This window comes from Enhydra lutris, unplaced genomic scaffold (assembly GCF_002288905.1).
Source record: "Enhydra lutris kenyoni isolate GAN:26980312 unplaced genomic scaffold, ASM228890v2 scaffoldscaffold4, whole genome shotgun sequence".
In the NCBI taxonomy this organism is placed as follows: Eukaryota; Metazoa; Chordata; class Mammalia; order Carnivora; family Mustelidae; genus Enhydra; species Enhydra lutris.
This window is the reverse complement of record NW_019154088.1, coordinates 44,822,051-44,837,202: the sequence shown is the minus strand read 5'-3', so window position 1 is coordinate 44,837,202 and position 15,152 is coordinate 44,822,051. Positions and strand designations below refer to the sequence as shown.

The following is a 15,152-nucleotide window of genomic DNA, read 5'->3' as shown; positions in this document are numbered from 1 at the left end:
GGTCTCGGTGGGATGATGAGTTCTTGCTGATCTTCTGGGGGAGGGGCCTGCTGCAGTGATTCTCAGTGTCTTTGCCTGAGGCGGAAATGCACCGCCCTTGTCAGGGGTCAGGCCAAGTAATCTAAGCTGGTTTGCTCTTGGTAGCTTTTGTTCCCTGAATGCTTTCCATTCAGCTTTAGAGGAGGAGAATGAAAGCAGAGGCCTCCCAATCTCCAGCCTGTAGGAGCTGGAGCTCAGGGCGCCCACTCCTCAGTGAGCCCTCAATGAAAACCAGTCAGTCCCTCCTGTCTCCCTGGTCTTGGGTCACACTCCGAGCTCATCCAGTCTGTGACCAAGCGTTTCTATCTATGGTGCATGGCCCATTTGGAGTCTCCAAACCCAGTGGATTTTCTGCAGCATGCTCCCTGCCACTCCACCACATGGAGGATGTGGGGGTCTCCCTGGATCTGCTGCTTGTGGGGTCCTGGCTCGAAGAGTAGTTGCGCAACTGTGCTTTCGATCATGGTTTAAGGTAACTGTGAACTGAGAGCCCCCTCCTCAGCTCCCTTTCTGTAGTCGGCTTCCCCACTCCGATACTGGCAGCTCTGCCACACTCAGAGACCCCAGGTCCTTCTGTGACCCCGGAGGGTCCTGAGACCACACTGTCCCAGCGAGTGTTCCAGCCCCTGCTTGGCTACTGGAGTGATGTCCCTCAGTGGAGCAGACTTCTAAAGTTCTGATTTTGTGCTCTGTTGCTCTCTCACTTGCTGGGAGCCGGCCCCTTCTTCTACGGTCTGTTTTCCCATATATTGCCTCAGATTCACTTCTCTGCACATCCTACCTTCCAGAAAGTGGTCAAAAATATGGAACACTTCACAAATTTGTGTGTCATTCTTGCGCAGGGGCCATGCTAATCTTCTCTGTATTGTTCTAATTTTAGTTCTGTGCTGCTGAAGCGAGCACAAGTGTGTCTCATTTTCTTAAATGGAAATTAAAGGTATACATCAGGCTTTAGAAAGCATTAGAGATTGTCAAAAATCACATGTGTTACACAGGTTCTGGTGTTTGCTAAATTCTCAGTCCGTGAGAGCGTTGCCCTCGTGATGTCTGACTCATTCTTGCTTAATGATAATCGCTCTTCTGCTCTGTTCAGAAAGGCACTTTGGGTGTGGGTCATTGTCACACTGATTCCTGTATTCTGGGGTCTAAGAGGCATTTTTCTGACATGCTGAGGACCTTGTCCTTCTTGGGATTAGTCACAAGCAGCGGCAGGGATTTCTTAGTGGAGAGAAACAATGGGGAAATTGGCAGGCCAGATCCTAAAAATTCCCTGCCTGCCATTGCCGCTCTTGGAGAAGCAAATTGAAGTTTTCATTTTTGGCATATTCTGTAGTAAATCTCATTTGTTTTCTTGATGAGCTAGACTGGAAGAAATAAAGGCTGTCTCTAAATACCCAATTTGTGATTAAGGTTGCAGTACAATGATGAGACTAATTTCATTTTAGTTAGTATTTGCTGTAGTTTTGTAAGTTCTTTCCAAGAAAGCTGAAAAGCTCTTAATTTCAGAGAGACGAGTGTATTTAGGTATACATTTCAGTCCATAGGGGTAAAAAAAAAAAAAAAAAAGATGTAATCAGTATCTGTGGTTTGGGGAGTCTTGATCTCATAAGATATGGTGATAATTCATAAGAAGCGAGGAAGATGTGGTTCAAAGAACCTTGGAGGGTTCACTGACCATATGACACATGGCTTTTGACATTATTAGGAGGAAGCCATTTCATAAGTTTGATTTAGAGGGAGAAGTCCTAATCAAAGGTTTTAAGGATTAAATGCTGCCTTCTCTTGCAGTGTTATAATCGTTTCTCTGTCTTCTTCACTGTGCCCCCACACTGACTCAAGGCACTGAAAGAACAGTGCCATCTACATCTGAAACTAATGGGGTACTAAGTTGGCCAGTTGAATTTAAATTAAAAAAAAAAAAAAAAAGAACAGGGCCATCAAAGCAAGAGTGGGTTTATCTCAGCGTTTTGTTGTTGTTGATAGTCTATGGCCTACCCCCCAAATTTTCTGGCATAGTTATTTTTTATTTTTCTAAAATTTATTAATTAGAGACATGATTCAACTCTTAGTTGAAACAATTTAGAACTCACTATAGGATCCAATAGAAAACAAAGAACTTGCGTATAGTGTATCACATTCCTACCGAGGAGGGGAGTGTGGAGTTCCCCTTAATATTTCAAGTTGGGATATCCAGCTTAGTTCACACAAATTCTCTGTGAGCAAAATAGAAGATTAATGAAATATTTGATGGACTTTCAGACATCCTCAAGGTGTAGGTCAGCTGTTTTCCCCTGAGAAATACCGGGAAGTACATCATGAGGACTTGGGGTGAGAATGTCCAAGTAGAGACCGGAGGGCATACATGACTGGTGCCAGACTCAGACTTGTTCCTCTCTGGCACACACATAAGAGGTTGTCAAATGCTCTATTTGAAAAAAATGTTATAAACCATAGATTCAGTGAAATGTGTATTTTTTTCATCTATAAAACATGGAAGAGTCTTTGAAGTTTTAGCTATAGATATTAATAGTTTATGCTTCTAGGTGAAAACAAAGAAAGGTATTTCTGATGAAATCTCAAGTTGCAAATGTAGAAACTTTCATATAATAAAATTTAAAATTTTTATACTGTTTCATTTAAGGAAAATAAGACTCAAAAATGTCATTTTGTGAAAAATATTTTAGATTAATATTTTGCAGTTACGTGTTCAATTTTCCATAAAGTCAGTACCTTCGTTGGAAAATGACATTACAAGATAGTTCTTTTACAGAAAAATATTATTGCCTTTATTGTTTTAACATTACAATTTAAATTGCATTACTGCTTTTTGTGTTTAACATCAAAATTTCATGTACATAATTACATTATTTTTGAAGGTCATTTCCTTTTCTATTCTTTTTATTCTATTTTTTATTCTTTCTATTCTCTTTTTATTCTTTATTTATTATTTTCTATTCTTTTTGTGTTTCACTGTTTTCCCACACACCTCTTCTGGTATGCAGCAATTTGTTCTCTGTGTTTAAGAGCCTTTTTTGTCTTTCTTTTTTGTTTGTTCATTTGTTTCTTAAATTCCACATATGAGTGAAATCATATGGTATTTGTCTTTCTCTGACTGACTTATTTTACTTAGCATAATACTCTCTAGGTCCATTCGTGTTATTGCAAATGGCAAAATCTCACTCCTTTTTATGGCTGAGTAGTATTCCATTGTGTGTGTGAGTATGTATCACCTCTTCTTTATCCATTTATCTACGGATGAACACTTGGGCTGCTTCCATATTTTCACTATTGTAAATGCTGCAATTAATGTAAGGGTGCATATATCTTTTCAAAGTAGTGTTTTCATTTTCCTTGGGTGTAAGTACCAAGTAGTGGAGTCAGTGGATCATATGGTAATTCTATTTTAAATTTTTGAGGAACCTTCATATTGTCTTCCATAGTGGTTGCACCTATTTGCATTCCTCTCAAGAGAGCACAAGGGTTGCTTTTTCTCCATACCCTTGCCAACACATGTTATTTCTTGAGTTTTTTATTTTAGCCATTCCGATAGGTATAAGTTGATATCTTATTGTGATTTTGAGCTGCATTTCCCTGATAACTAGTGATATTGAGCATCTTTTCATGTATTTATTGTCTCTTTGTGTCTGGTATAAAAATGTGTCCCCATTTCATTCTTTTACATGTAGCTGTCCAGTTTTCCCAGTACTATTTGTTGAAGAGATTGTTTTTTCCCCATTATATATTCTTACCTCCTTTGTCATAGATTAATTGACCATAAAAACATGAGTTCATTTTTGTGTTCTTTATTCTGTTCCATTTATCTATGTGACTATTTTTGTGCTAAGGTACTATTTAGATTAACTTTGAACTATATTCTTGAAATCTGAAATTGTGATAACTCCAACTTTCTTCTATTTTTCCTTTTTAAAAAGATTTATTTATTTATTTATTTATTTTTAGAGGTGGGGAGTGAAGGACAGAGGGAGAGGGAGAGAGTGGATCTCAAGCAGACTCCAGCTGAGCTGAAAGCCAGACATGAGGCTTGATCCCACGACCCTTTGATTATGACCTGAGCTGAAATCAAGAGTTGGGACACTTAACCAGCTGACCCCTCCAGACACCCCTAACTTTATTCTTCTTTCACAAGAATACTTTGGCTATGCAGAGTCTTTTGTGTTTCAATACAAATTTTAGTAGTATATGTTTTAGTTCTATGAAAAATTTTGTTAATATTTATAGGGATTACATTAAATCTGTAGATTACTTTGGATAGTATGAATATTTTAACAATATTGGCTTTTCCAATCTACAAACATGGAATATCTTTCCATTTGTGTCATCTTCAATTTCTTTCATCAGTGTTTTAAAATTTTTCAGAATTCAAGTCTTTTACCTCCTTGGTTAAGTTTATTCCTAGTGATTTTATTATTTTTGGTGCATTTGTAAATGAGATTGTTTTCTTAATTTCTCTTTCTGCTGCTTCACTGTTAATGAATAAACATGCAACAGATTTCTATAAATTTTATATTCTGCAACTTTACTGAATTTATTTATCAGTTCTAGTAGGTTTTTAGTGTAGTTTTTAGGGTTTTCTATGTAGATTATCATGCCATCTGCAAATAGTGAAAGTTTTATGTCTTCCTTACTAATTTAGATGCCTTTTTTTTCCTTGTCCATTTGCTGTGGCTGGGACTTCCAGTGCTGTTTTGAATAAAAGTGGTGAGAGTGACCATCCTTGTCTTGTTGCCTATCTTAGAAGAAAAGCTCTAAGTTTTTCACCATTGAGTATGATATGAACTATGGTTTTTCATAGATAACCTTTATTATGTTGAGGTATGTTTTCCTAAACATACTTTGTTGAGGGTCTTTATCATGAATGGATGCTGTTGAGGAGTTTTGCATCAGTGTTCATCAGAGATATTTCATGCACATAATTAAGTTGTTATTGAAAGTTATTTTCTTTGATGATGAATTTTATTCCATCTTAAATAGTATCTATTGTATATAAACAGGTAAGTTTTAATTTTTAATTTAAACTCTGCTTTAAATTCTTGGCTAACATTAATCTCAAAAGTCATATCAAAATCTATTATTTAGAAAACATTAATAGCTCCTTTCTAAAACTGGAGCCTTCAGGGCTTATTTTTTTTACCTTATCTTGGGCTTTGGAGAGTCTCTCAGGGAAGTTCAATTAATTTATAACAATGCTTCTCAGGATATACTGAAGATACATAATATGCAAAATATTCAGAACCTTTCATGTTAAGAGTCCATCAACAAAATCATTTGAGGTAGATATGATTTTTTTTTTTTAAGATTTTAATCATTTATTTGAGAAAGAGAAAGCACACATGCATACATGAGCAGGGGGAGGGGCAGAGGGAGAGGGAGAGAGAGAATATCCAGCAGACTCCCCACTTGGAGCCTGATTTGGGATTGATCCCAGGATCCTGAGACCATGACCTGAGCCAAAGTCAGCTGCTTAACCAACCACCCAAGCATCCCTAGATATGACCTTCTTTTGATTAAATCTGGAATAATCAATAGGATCTTGCACTTATTTTATAGTTCATCAAATTAAAGATGAAAAAGTATTTCTCTCTAGTGGAATGGGAATATTGTGTTAACAAAATATAAGGGTTGATGGGAAAGGTGTAGGGAAATAAGTTCATATATATGCAGAAATAGTAGTAATTAAATGAATCAATGAATCAGACAACTCAAACTAAAAGCTTATTTATTTTTTATTGAGCTCAAAGCTTATTTAAAATAAACTGTATGCTGTTTTTGTATCAGAATATTGCTTTATTTAGGATTACTTAAATGATAATGACAGAAGGATTTTAACTATTGTTAGCATACACATACAAATTGAATGTTCTGTTTATGTGCATGTTTGATATGTGTTTATATTCATGAATTTATATTCAATTCACCAATGCCTATTATATACTGAATAGGTTGTAATAAGTCTATATTGTTTTGAAATGTACAGTAAGGTATAATTTCATAAAGGTCTTCATAGTTTCACGGAAGCAAAGGTACATAAACTAAGACTGAAGGAGAAGTAGAAGATCAAAATAATGATAAAATTAGCAGCTTACCACCTTCTATTTTCCTGCCTTATTCTTTTACAAATACAAGCAATAGGGAGAAGCCACACTGCTGTGGTCTGAAGACTGTAAAGCAGGGGCAGAAGGATGGCTTAGAAGATGTACCATTATTTCTAATCACTAAAGTGTAAAGGAAACACAAGAGGAGGCCTTGATGGGAGAATGAATACTGTTGTTTTATCTCTGGTTTTAAAATATGAATTCATGTAAGCATATTTATGTGGTGTGGGGATTAACCTTGATTTTATTTTTACAGAAGAGATTAGGTAGTTTTGAGAGATTTCTGCATATGTGGTACAAAGGTTGGCAAAGTGGAACTTATAAAAGTAAATAAAAGGATGTCTGGGTGGCTCAGTCAGTTAAGCGTCTGCCTTTGGCTCAGATCATGATTCCAGGGTCCTGGGATTGAGTCCCATATCAGGCTTCTTGCTCAGCAGGGAGCCTCCTTCCCCCTCCACTTCTCCCCCCTGCTTGTGCTTGCTTCCTCTCTCTTTCTCTGTCAAATAAAAAAATAAAATCTTTTTAAAGAAAAGAGTAAACAGAAAAGGAAAAAGGAAGGAAAAGAAAAAAGATGGGATTTTAGGGAAGTTAATTTTAAAAGAATGATGAACAATAGTAGAAAATAGTCAGGTATTGCAAAAAAAAAAATGGTTATATTGGAAATACAAACATTATGGTTTGTTTCTTGTAACATAAATAATTAGTCTCTGCAATCCTGAGATGGTGGTTTAATATTGTTAAAGTATTCCATTTTATACTTACCATTCTTTTTTACACATGGGTAAACCTCAACCGCAGTTTTGCTTTTTGCCCTAAGCTCAGTTTGACCTACTAAGACCTCTCCTTCTCAATCAAACCTTATCTCATTCAGCTTTTGACCCCCATTACTCTGCCACCGTATCTCACTCAAAATTCACCAATGCCATCCTAGCTGTCATAAGCAATGACCTTTTGTCTGTGATCCTCCTAATTTACAACTCTGTTGTAAGTGAGTTTTGGACAGTTCCCTATGCTTCAGCATCTCTTTTTTTTTTTTTTTTTTTAAGTTATTTATTTATTTTAATTTTTTTTTAATTTTATTTTTTATAAACATATAATATATTTTTATCCCCAGGGGTACAGGTCTGTGAATCGCCAGGTTTACACACTTCACAGCACTCACCATAGCACATACCCTCCCCAATGTCCATAATCCCACCCCCCCTCTCCCAACCCCCCTCCCCCCATCAACCCTCAGTTTGTTTTGTGAGATTAAGAGTCACTTATGGTTTGTCTCCCTCCCAATCCCATCTTGTTTCATTTACTCTTCTCCTACCCCCTTAACCCCCCATTCAGCATCTCTTTATGTCACTTTTAAAGCGCCACATTTTCTTTTATTTCTCTGACTTTAGAAACATAGTAAGTCTTTTTCCTTGGCCTCTCTCTATTAAGAATTCCTACTACTCATGTTTCTGTCATTATCCTCCTAACTTCTCATTCTAAAAATTCTCTGTTTTAGAGATTTCACCTATTCTTTTGTCAACAACGCACTGCTATTTAGAAGCAGTAGGTTTTTGTGTCCAGTTATGACTTTTCAGCTGTTGGTCAGCTCACTATCAGCATCTGAAACTGAGTTCTTCATCTCCTTTCCCAGATCTTTCTATTCTCTTCTTCCCTGTCTGTGTCCGTGATACCAGAATATGTAATGTAGTGAGCCTAAGGAGAAAATTAGGCAAAGGGTTGTAAACAACAAGAGGGATAATTATGGACCATGCCTATAGATACAATACTTAATTGAAAATTTGAGTTGGGAGATCATCGTTAAAAAAGGAAGGGGAGGGCTCAGGTCATGATCCCAGGGTCCTGGGATTGAGCCCTGCATCGGGCTCTCTGCTCAGCAGGGAGCCTGCCCACCCCCCCCACCTACCTCTCTGCCTACTTGTGATCTCTGTCTGTCAAATGAATAAATAAAATCTTTAAAAAAAAAAGAAAAGGAAGGGGAAGAAGACTCAACTACTATCTTAAAGTAGTAACTTGGGTAGGAAAGACAGAAAATAAGAAAGGAAGGCACCATTTTTTATTTTTAGTTTTAAAATTACTACTCAAATGTGCTATATTGGAGATTGTGAAATAAGCAGAAGAGGCCAATTATTGTTAATGTCAATTAGCTAAATGTAAGATGTTGTAGAAGACTAAGAAGTGTTTTATGAAAGAATGTAATCACTTAATTCAATAGAAAAATGGAAATAAATTTGGTTATTGTTATATTTCTTTAAAAGCAAAACTGAATGCTTGCTAACAATGGTGTTAAATAAGTGTCAACTGTTTTATCTCTTGATGCATGAGAGCAGTAAGATGTGAGATGTTCTCCCTGTCTCTGTCTCTGTGTCTCTGGACCTCTCTCTCTCTTGAAAAAAGTGTGAGGCATGCTGGTGCAGAGTCGCCAGGGCTTCTAAGAGGGGGCCACTGAGCATCCCCCTTTCCACACTGCCTATTCCAGGATATCTGTGGTCTATGTCAAGAATAAGCTGTCTTGACCTGGTGTTGAAAAGCATCAAGATTATATTGGCAACTTGAATTCCCAGGGAGTCGTTGCGTCAGGGATTTGAGGGATTTACCAGAGTACAGAGCTCTTACTTGGTGATCTTAGATGAGAGAAGACTCCAAATACCAAACCTATTTACTGGCTAAAAACAATGAGTCCTTCAGGAATGGTGCCTGCTACCGGACAGCTGCGGGCAAAAGTGTCTCTTTCATAAACGCTTTGCAGCTAAGTCCTTAGTCTAAAAAAGTCCTCCATGATTTGGGCTCAGAACTCCTCATCTCAAATCTCTCCAATGAGTGAATAATGTGGAGTCCCTAGCGATCAAGAAAGCATTTATTTCCTTCTTTCTTCCCTTCCTTCCTTCCTCTCCTTCTCTCTTTTTTTTCTTCTTTCCTTCCTTCATCCCCCCCCCCTTCCTTCCTTCCTTCTTGGGTCTAGACCTCACATGGGGCTCCAACCCATGACCCTGAGATCAAGAGTTGCATACTCTACCAACTGAACTAGAAAGGTGCTCAAGGGAGCATTTTCTATTAAAACCATGATCTTTTAGGGCACGTGGGTGGCTCAATCAGTTAAGCATCTCACCCTTGGTTTCGGCTCAGGTCATGATCTTAGAGTCATGATCTCAGAGTTGTGAGATTGAGCCCTGCCTTAGGCTGCTTGTTTAGTGCAGAGTCTGCTTGTAGCTCTCTCCCTCTACTCCTGTCCCCTGCTCTCACTCTCTCTCTCAAATAAATATATTTTTTTTTAAATCATCTTTTACCTAGTTAATCGAGGTATAAACTTCAGTGTCCTCTTAACTCTTCCTCCTTCACTCTACATTCAGTTAATCTTCAACTAATGTCTAACAAAACCTCTAAAGTAGGTCTCTGGCCTCATTTCCATTCCCAGATCTATACAGTGTCTCTGCTGTGTCTGGACACATAATGGCAACTTGAGAGAGTGGCGCCACTGTCAAAATTCAGAATAAGTTATAAACTACATGGACCACATTTTAATGGAGTTATTTCCTAAACACTGTAGGCAGTCTCTTATAGACATGCCTTTGAACACACTGCTTCCTATCTCTGGAAATGTCCTTTCCCTTTGTTCTCTTCACATGCGTTTTTGCAGACATACATTACATGTCATTGACTCTGTAAAACACATTGGAACCCTCCAGGCAGATTTAGGTATCTTCTGCTTTGTCCTCTTCAGCTACTCTTCACTTTCTTCTGTTAGAGTACCTATCCTATTCAACCGTAATTGTTCTTTCCTCCCTTCCTTCCCTCTCTCCTCCCCTCCTCCTTTCCCTCCTTCTTCCCTTCCTCCCTCCCTCCTTCCTTCCTTCCTTCCTTGTAAAATGGATGGACCCAATAGGTTGTAAGCTGCTAAAAGATACAACTCATGGCATTAAGTTTTATATCCCCAGAACATAGCCTAATGCCTGATCTATAGCCATTGTTCAGTAAATACAAGCTTGAAAGCCTGTATATGAGAAGGAAAGCTTACAAATGCTCCTGGTTGTTGCCATTGGAGATTTATAATTTATTTGTGTTCTTTCTCCAACAGAATACAGAGAGAATTTGGTTTAACTTTCAAAAGTATACTCTAACAAGATAAAAGAATGTCTCTCTTTTGCCCTTTTAGGCTGACCTTTTGAACCCAAAGCCAATTTACTCGAATTAAGGAAGTTGATGTGATTAGTGTTAGAAAGGATTTTACGTAATGCGATTTGGTTTACTTCAAACAAATTTGGATGAATATGACTCTTAGGCAATATTTTAACATTTTAATTCATTGCTGACTCTACAGGGCAAAGGAACTCATAACCCTTAGTCCAATTTCTGGATGATGAATTGAGGCTTTTTTCTACAAGGCAGAGGATAAAAGATGACTTGCTTCAGTGATAGTACTGCAAATTGAGTTTATATTTAGAGTAAATAAATTCAGTGCAATAATAGTTGATATTTTTGCTAAACTAGGATGTTGGTGTCATCATAGTGATATTTGCTAAAACAAATTACAAGTTAATTATTAAAATAAAATAAATTATTAAATATAAACATAGTCTGTGCTCTGAATCACGTGGTGTGGGGCATATGTCTAAAATGGTACTCAGCAACGAAGTGCTTAATACAAAGTCAGCGTGTTAAGAACAAGGAGAACCGGGGTGCCTGGGTGGCTCAGTGGGTTAAGCCGCTGCCTTCGGCTCAGGTCATGATCTCAGAGTCCTGGGATCGAGCCCCTCATCGGGCTCTCTGCTCTCTAGGGGAGCCTGCTTCCTCCTCTCTCTGTGCCTGCCTCTCTGCCTGCTTGTGATCTCTCTGTCAAATAAATAAATAAAATCTTTAAAAAAAAAAAAAGAACAAGGAGAACCACTGGGCAGTACCTCTCTCCTGAAGCCAAGAAAAGAGAATCATTGCTAAATAATCCAAGAAGGTTTCAGGAACGTTGATCTCAATATCAGTCTGGGAATTCTAGATGGGAGGATATCGTGAGCAAAGGCTGTCACATGTGATATATAGTGGTTGCTCAATGAATATATGCTTGAAAGTTTGTGTGTGAGATCAAAGGCTTAAAATCTTGGTGCTTTTTACCTTCTCACCGATGTTGGGCTGATGTTACAGAGAAGTAGGATTTCGGGTTTTATAATTGGTATGAGGACCTTTACAGAGCACCTACAGGCATTAGAACTCTGTGAAGGGTCATGGGTAGACATCATGAATCCCTAGGCAGGAAAAGCACATGATGAAAATAGGAATTACAAAATACTATTTTGGCAGTTGTGAGATTTCCTGGGTTTGGCAGTAACTGGAGGCAGAATGGTGAATTGAAACATTACAATCGTTGTTTGTAGCAATTATAGTACTCACATTGCTCATCTACTTATGGTGCTCTAACAACTTCATGAGCAGTTTCTCAGTCTTTTTTTTTTCTTCTTCTTTTTTATTCTCCTAGTCTAGTGTACATCTAGCTTAGGACTTATTTAGAATCCTAATTTAACTATGTCAGACATCATTTTAATAGCACAAAGTAGAGAAAAGAACAAAGGACTGTTGGTTCTGCTCTCATGTAGGCCACAAGTAGCTCCAAGCCTGTGAGCAGGTCACTGGATGTCCTCAATTTGGAAATAAGAGCGATGACCTGGATGAGCTAAGACCTTTTCAGTTGAGCTTTCTGCAGACCAAAGCTTCTTGGAAGCTTCCAAAATATTCGTCTTACCATTGAGCAGCAAAAGTACTCTGCACATATTTTAATGCATACTAGGAAAAATACATCTTCCACTCCTAAAATTTGGCAGAATATTCCACCCTCCCATAAGAGAGATGGGAGGTTCATATAGGCAATTACCTTTTCCAAGAGTGTGTTAAAATATAGAAGAAAATAGCTGAAAATTAACCCTTGTAAATGAACACAATGTGCTTCCTGTATAATTTAAATGTTTTAAATAAAACTACCTGTTTGCATCATGCTGATTTGGAAACATACAGCTTAAAAATAACAATGCTATTCATTGATTTGAAGTTAAAACAAAAATAAGGTATAAATTAAGCTGGAAAAATGTCCTGCTACTCTATATGTAGATGTACTAGTAGACATGTGCTAGCACTTAAGCTAAATTTGGCATGGAAATATATTTCAAAGTAATGAATCTATATTTTCTATTTATATTTTGCCGATTTTTATTGATTGTCATCAGTTTGTCAACCTCTATAATATGTATATACTTTGTATGATAGATGTTTAAAAATAAGTAGCTCTCTAGTATTACTTATCTAAATTGAAGTTTAAATTTGATCACCGTAGGAAATGATTTATAGGAAACATTGTGTGAAATATATCAGAACACCCAGAAAAACACTGCAGATAAGAGTTTCTAATATCATAAAACTAAACAAATTATTATAATGTCTAGACAGTGTCCAACGACATGGTTTAAAATTTTTTTGATAAATTGGTTTTATAGACCAGACAAAACATTTGATTTGTTTGAGCATCATTTAATTTTCCAAACCAGTAAAATAATGCACAGCATGAAGTTTAGTTACTTGAAAATATTAAAAGGAGAAGGATATTTTATCCCTTGGAGTATTTTCCTTTAGTCAACACACACTTGTAAGTTTTAGAAAATTATCCTAGTCATCTGGTCTAAGTAGCACTGGCATTGCTATCATTTGGGCCTTTGGTAAAAATGCAGATTCCTAGGGTTTTCTGCATACACAACAGATTTCTGGCCATAACTCTGAAATCTGTATTTTTTTTTAAGATTGTATTTATTTATTTGACAGAGAGAAAGATCACAAGTCGACAGAGAGGCAGGCAGAAAGAGAGGAGGGGAAGCAGGCTTCCCACTGAGCAGAGAACCTGATGTGGGGCTCAATCCCAGGACACTGAGATCACGACTTGAGCCAAAGGCAGAGGCTTTACCCACTGAGCTACCCAGGCACCCCTGAAATCTGTATTTTAAGAAAGTTTCTGGGGAGCTTTTTCTGTATAGTGATTATAAGAACCACTAAATTCTCATCTTCTTATCCTGCTTTTGGAAATTTTTGCCTTTCATTTGATGCAGAGTATTGGAGAATGGAATTCCGAATTTGAAAGTTGAAGAACAGGACTCGGCTTGGATATCCAGAAAAATCTTGAAATACCCAGTTGCATTATTATCTATAAATAGGCTTTTCTATCCTTCAGTTTCTGCTTGAAATTGAGAAGCTTTATAAAATATGTTCTTTTCAGTTGTTAAATACTAAGAGTGCTGTATACATATGGTTCTATAAAACAAAGCATAGATGTTGGAAACTTTCTTTTGTGTTACTTTCAGAACACAGGTTTTTTCCAGAAGGAATTTTCCCATAATTTGGACTTATATTCATTTTATTTCCTCCATAGAACCACCAAGTTTATCCAGATTCTATAACATTCATGATCCTTTTAATGTTAAATAAAAAATTCCAAGTATGTCCTCATTAATTTTTTTTAAAAGATTTTTATTTATTTATTTGACAGATCACAAGTAGGCAGAGAGGCAGGCAGAGAGAGAGAGAGGAGGAAGCAGGCTGCCCACCGAGCAGAAAGCCTGATGAGGGGCTCAATCCCAGGACCCTGGGATCATGACCTGAGCCGAAGGCAGAGGCTTTAACCCACTGAGCCACCCAGGTGGCTCATTAATTTTTAAGAAACCATAGCCTCTGCCGGCAATACTGTTGTTTAGGCTGAGATTGCTACAGGAAATTCTAGAGATTATTCGTCCTTTACCTGTAGATTGAGCCGTCCCACTTGCCTTTATTTAAAATAACTGTATGTTGGCTAACTGAACATAATAATAATAATTTAAAAAAAAACCCTTCTCCTCTCCCAAATGTATTTATTTCAAACAAAAATCCTAGATTCATGAATGGGGTGATCTCCAATTTGAAGCTAGTGACTGACAGTCATCTCCTTGGTGACAGGAAACATATCTTATTATCCAAGTGTTTCTCATGACTCATTTTGCATATAGTGGATTTCCAATGATTTGTAAGTCAGTGAATGCTCATCAGGTTTTATTGACCTGTATGGTATTGAAAAAGGTGAAAATTACACTTAGGAATTTGGATAACTTCATGAGAGCTATGTCTCTTGAATCAGAATTTAATATTTGGGCATTAATGATTCATTGCCTTCTTCAGTGGCTTAATTCACTGATCATCTGCTCATATCAACAGAGGAGTCTATAAATATTAAAAACCAAGTTGGTTTCAGTTCTTCATAACCAAATCTTCTCATTTGTTGGCTCCCTATTTGCACCATGAGGCTTATTAAATTAACCGAAAAATGCCAGTAGCTTTCATTCACATTCTTTTTTCCTCTCTAATGGTCTTTTGAGTTTGCACTACCTGAATTTTGGACATCATCCTTTACTATATTAAATTTTGGGTTTCAGAAAGGAAGGGACCTCTTACATTTTAGCAGTCAGATTTTATCATGTAGTCTTATAATGATGGTGATTTTCTAAGTCACCAGTGTTCTCCCATCATCCTGCTCCCCTTTGCCATTTTCAGAATGTCTTGGTGACTGTTAGATAAATTTGAAGCTTTCTGTCCATCAATATCTTTAATCCCTTGGGATTGCTCAAAGTGTTCAGACTGATGGATCTGACTGTGTTAAAGTCTAATAAGAATTTCTTGTACAACCAGGATGATTCATGGGAGGACAGTTGACTTATTTTTTTTATGTATCTTGTCTCCCTTCTTCCTGACTCAACAGCTCCCCCAACGGTTCGTATTGTGCATTCAGGCTTGGCCTGTAACATTGAGGAGGAGCGCTACTCGGAAAGGGTCTACACCATACGGGAAGGAGAAACCCTAGAACTGACCTGTCTGGTCACAGGACATCCACGTCCACAGGTGAGTCCCGAACTGTGACATTGAGGAAAAAGATCTTTGATCTTTCTTGGAAGTCAAAACTGTGTATTTTGAAGATTTAGCTAAAAAAAAAAAAAAAACAAACAAACC

The 15,152-nt window shown here is 37.3% G+C and overlaps 1 protein-coding gene across 1 annotated transcript in view; it reads left to right on the top strand.

Moving 5' to 3' along the window:
• Window positions 1–15,152, top strand: part of LOC111138987 (MAM domain containing glycosylphosphatidylinositol anchor 2) — an 853,965-nt gene that overhangs the window by 345,665 nt on the left and 493,148 nt on the right. The window contains exon 2 of the mRNA XM_022491049.1: window positions 14,905–15,044. Coding sequence (XP_022346757.1) covers window positions 14,905–15,044 — 140 coding nt within the window. The remainder of the gene's footprint in view (window positions 1–14,904; window positions 15,045–15,152) is intronic.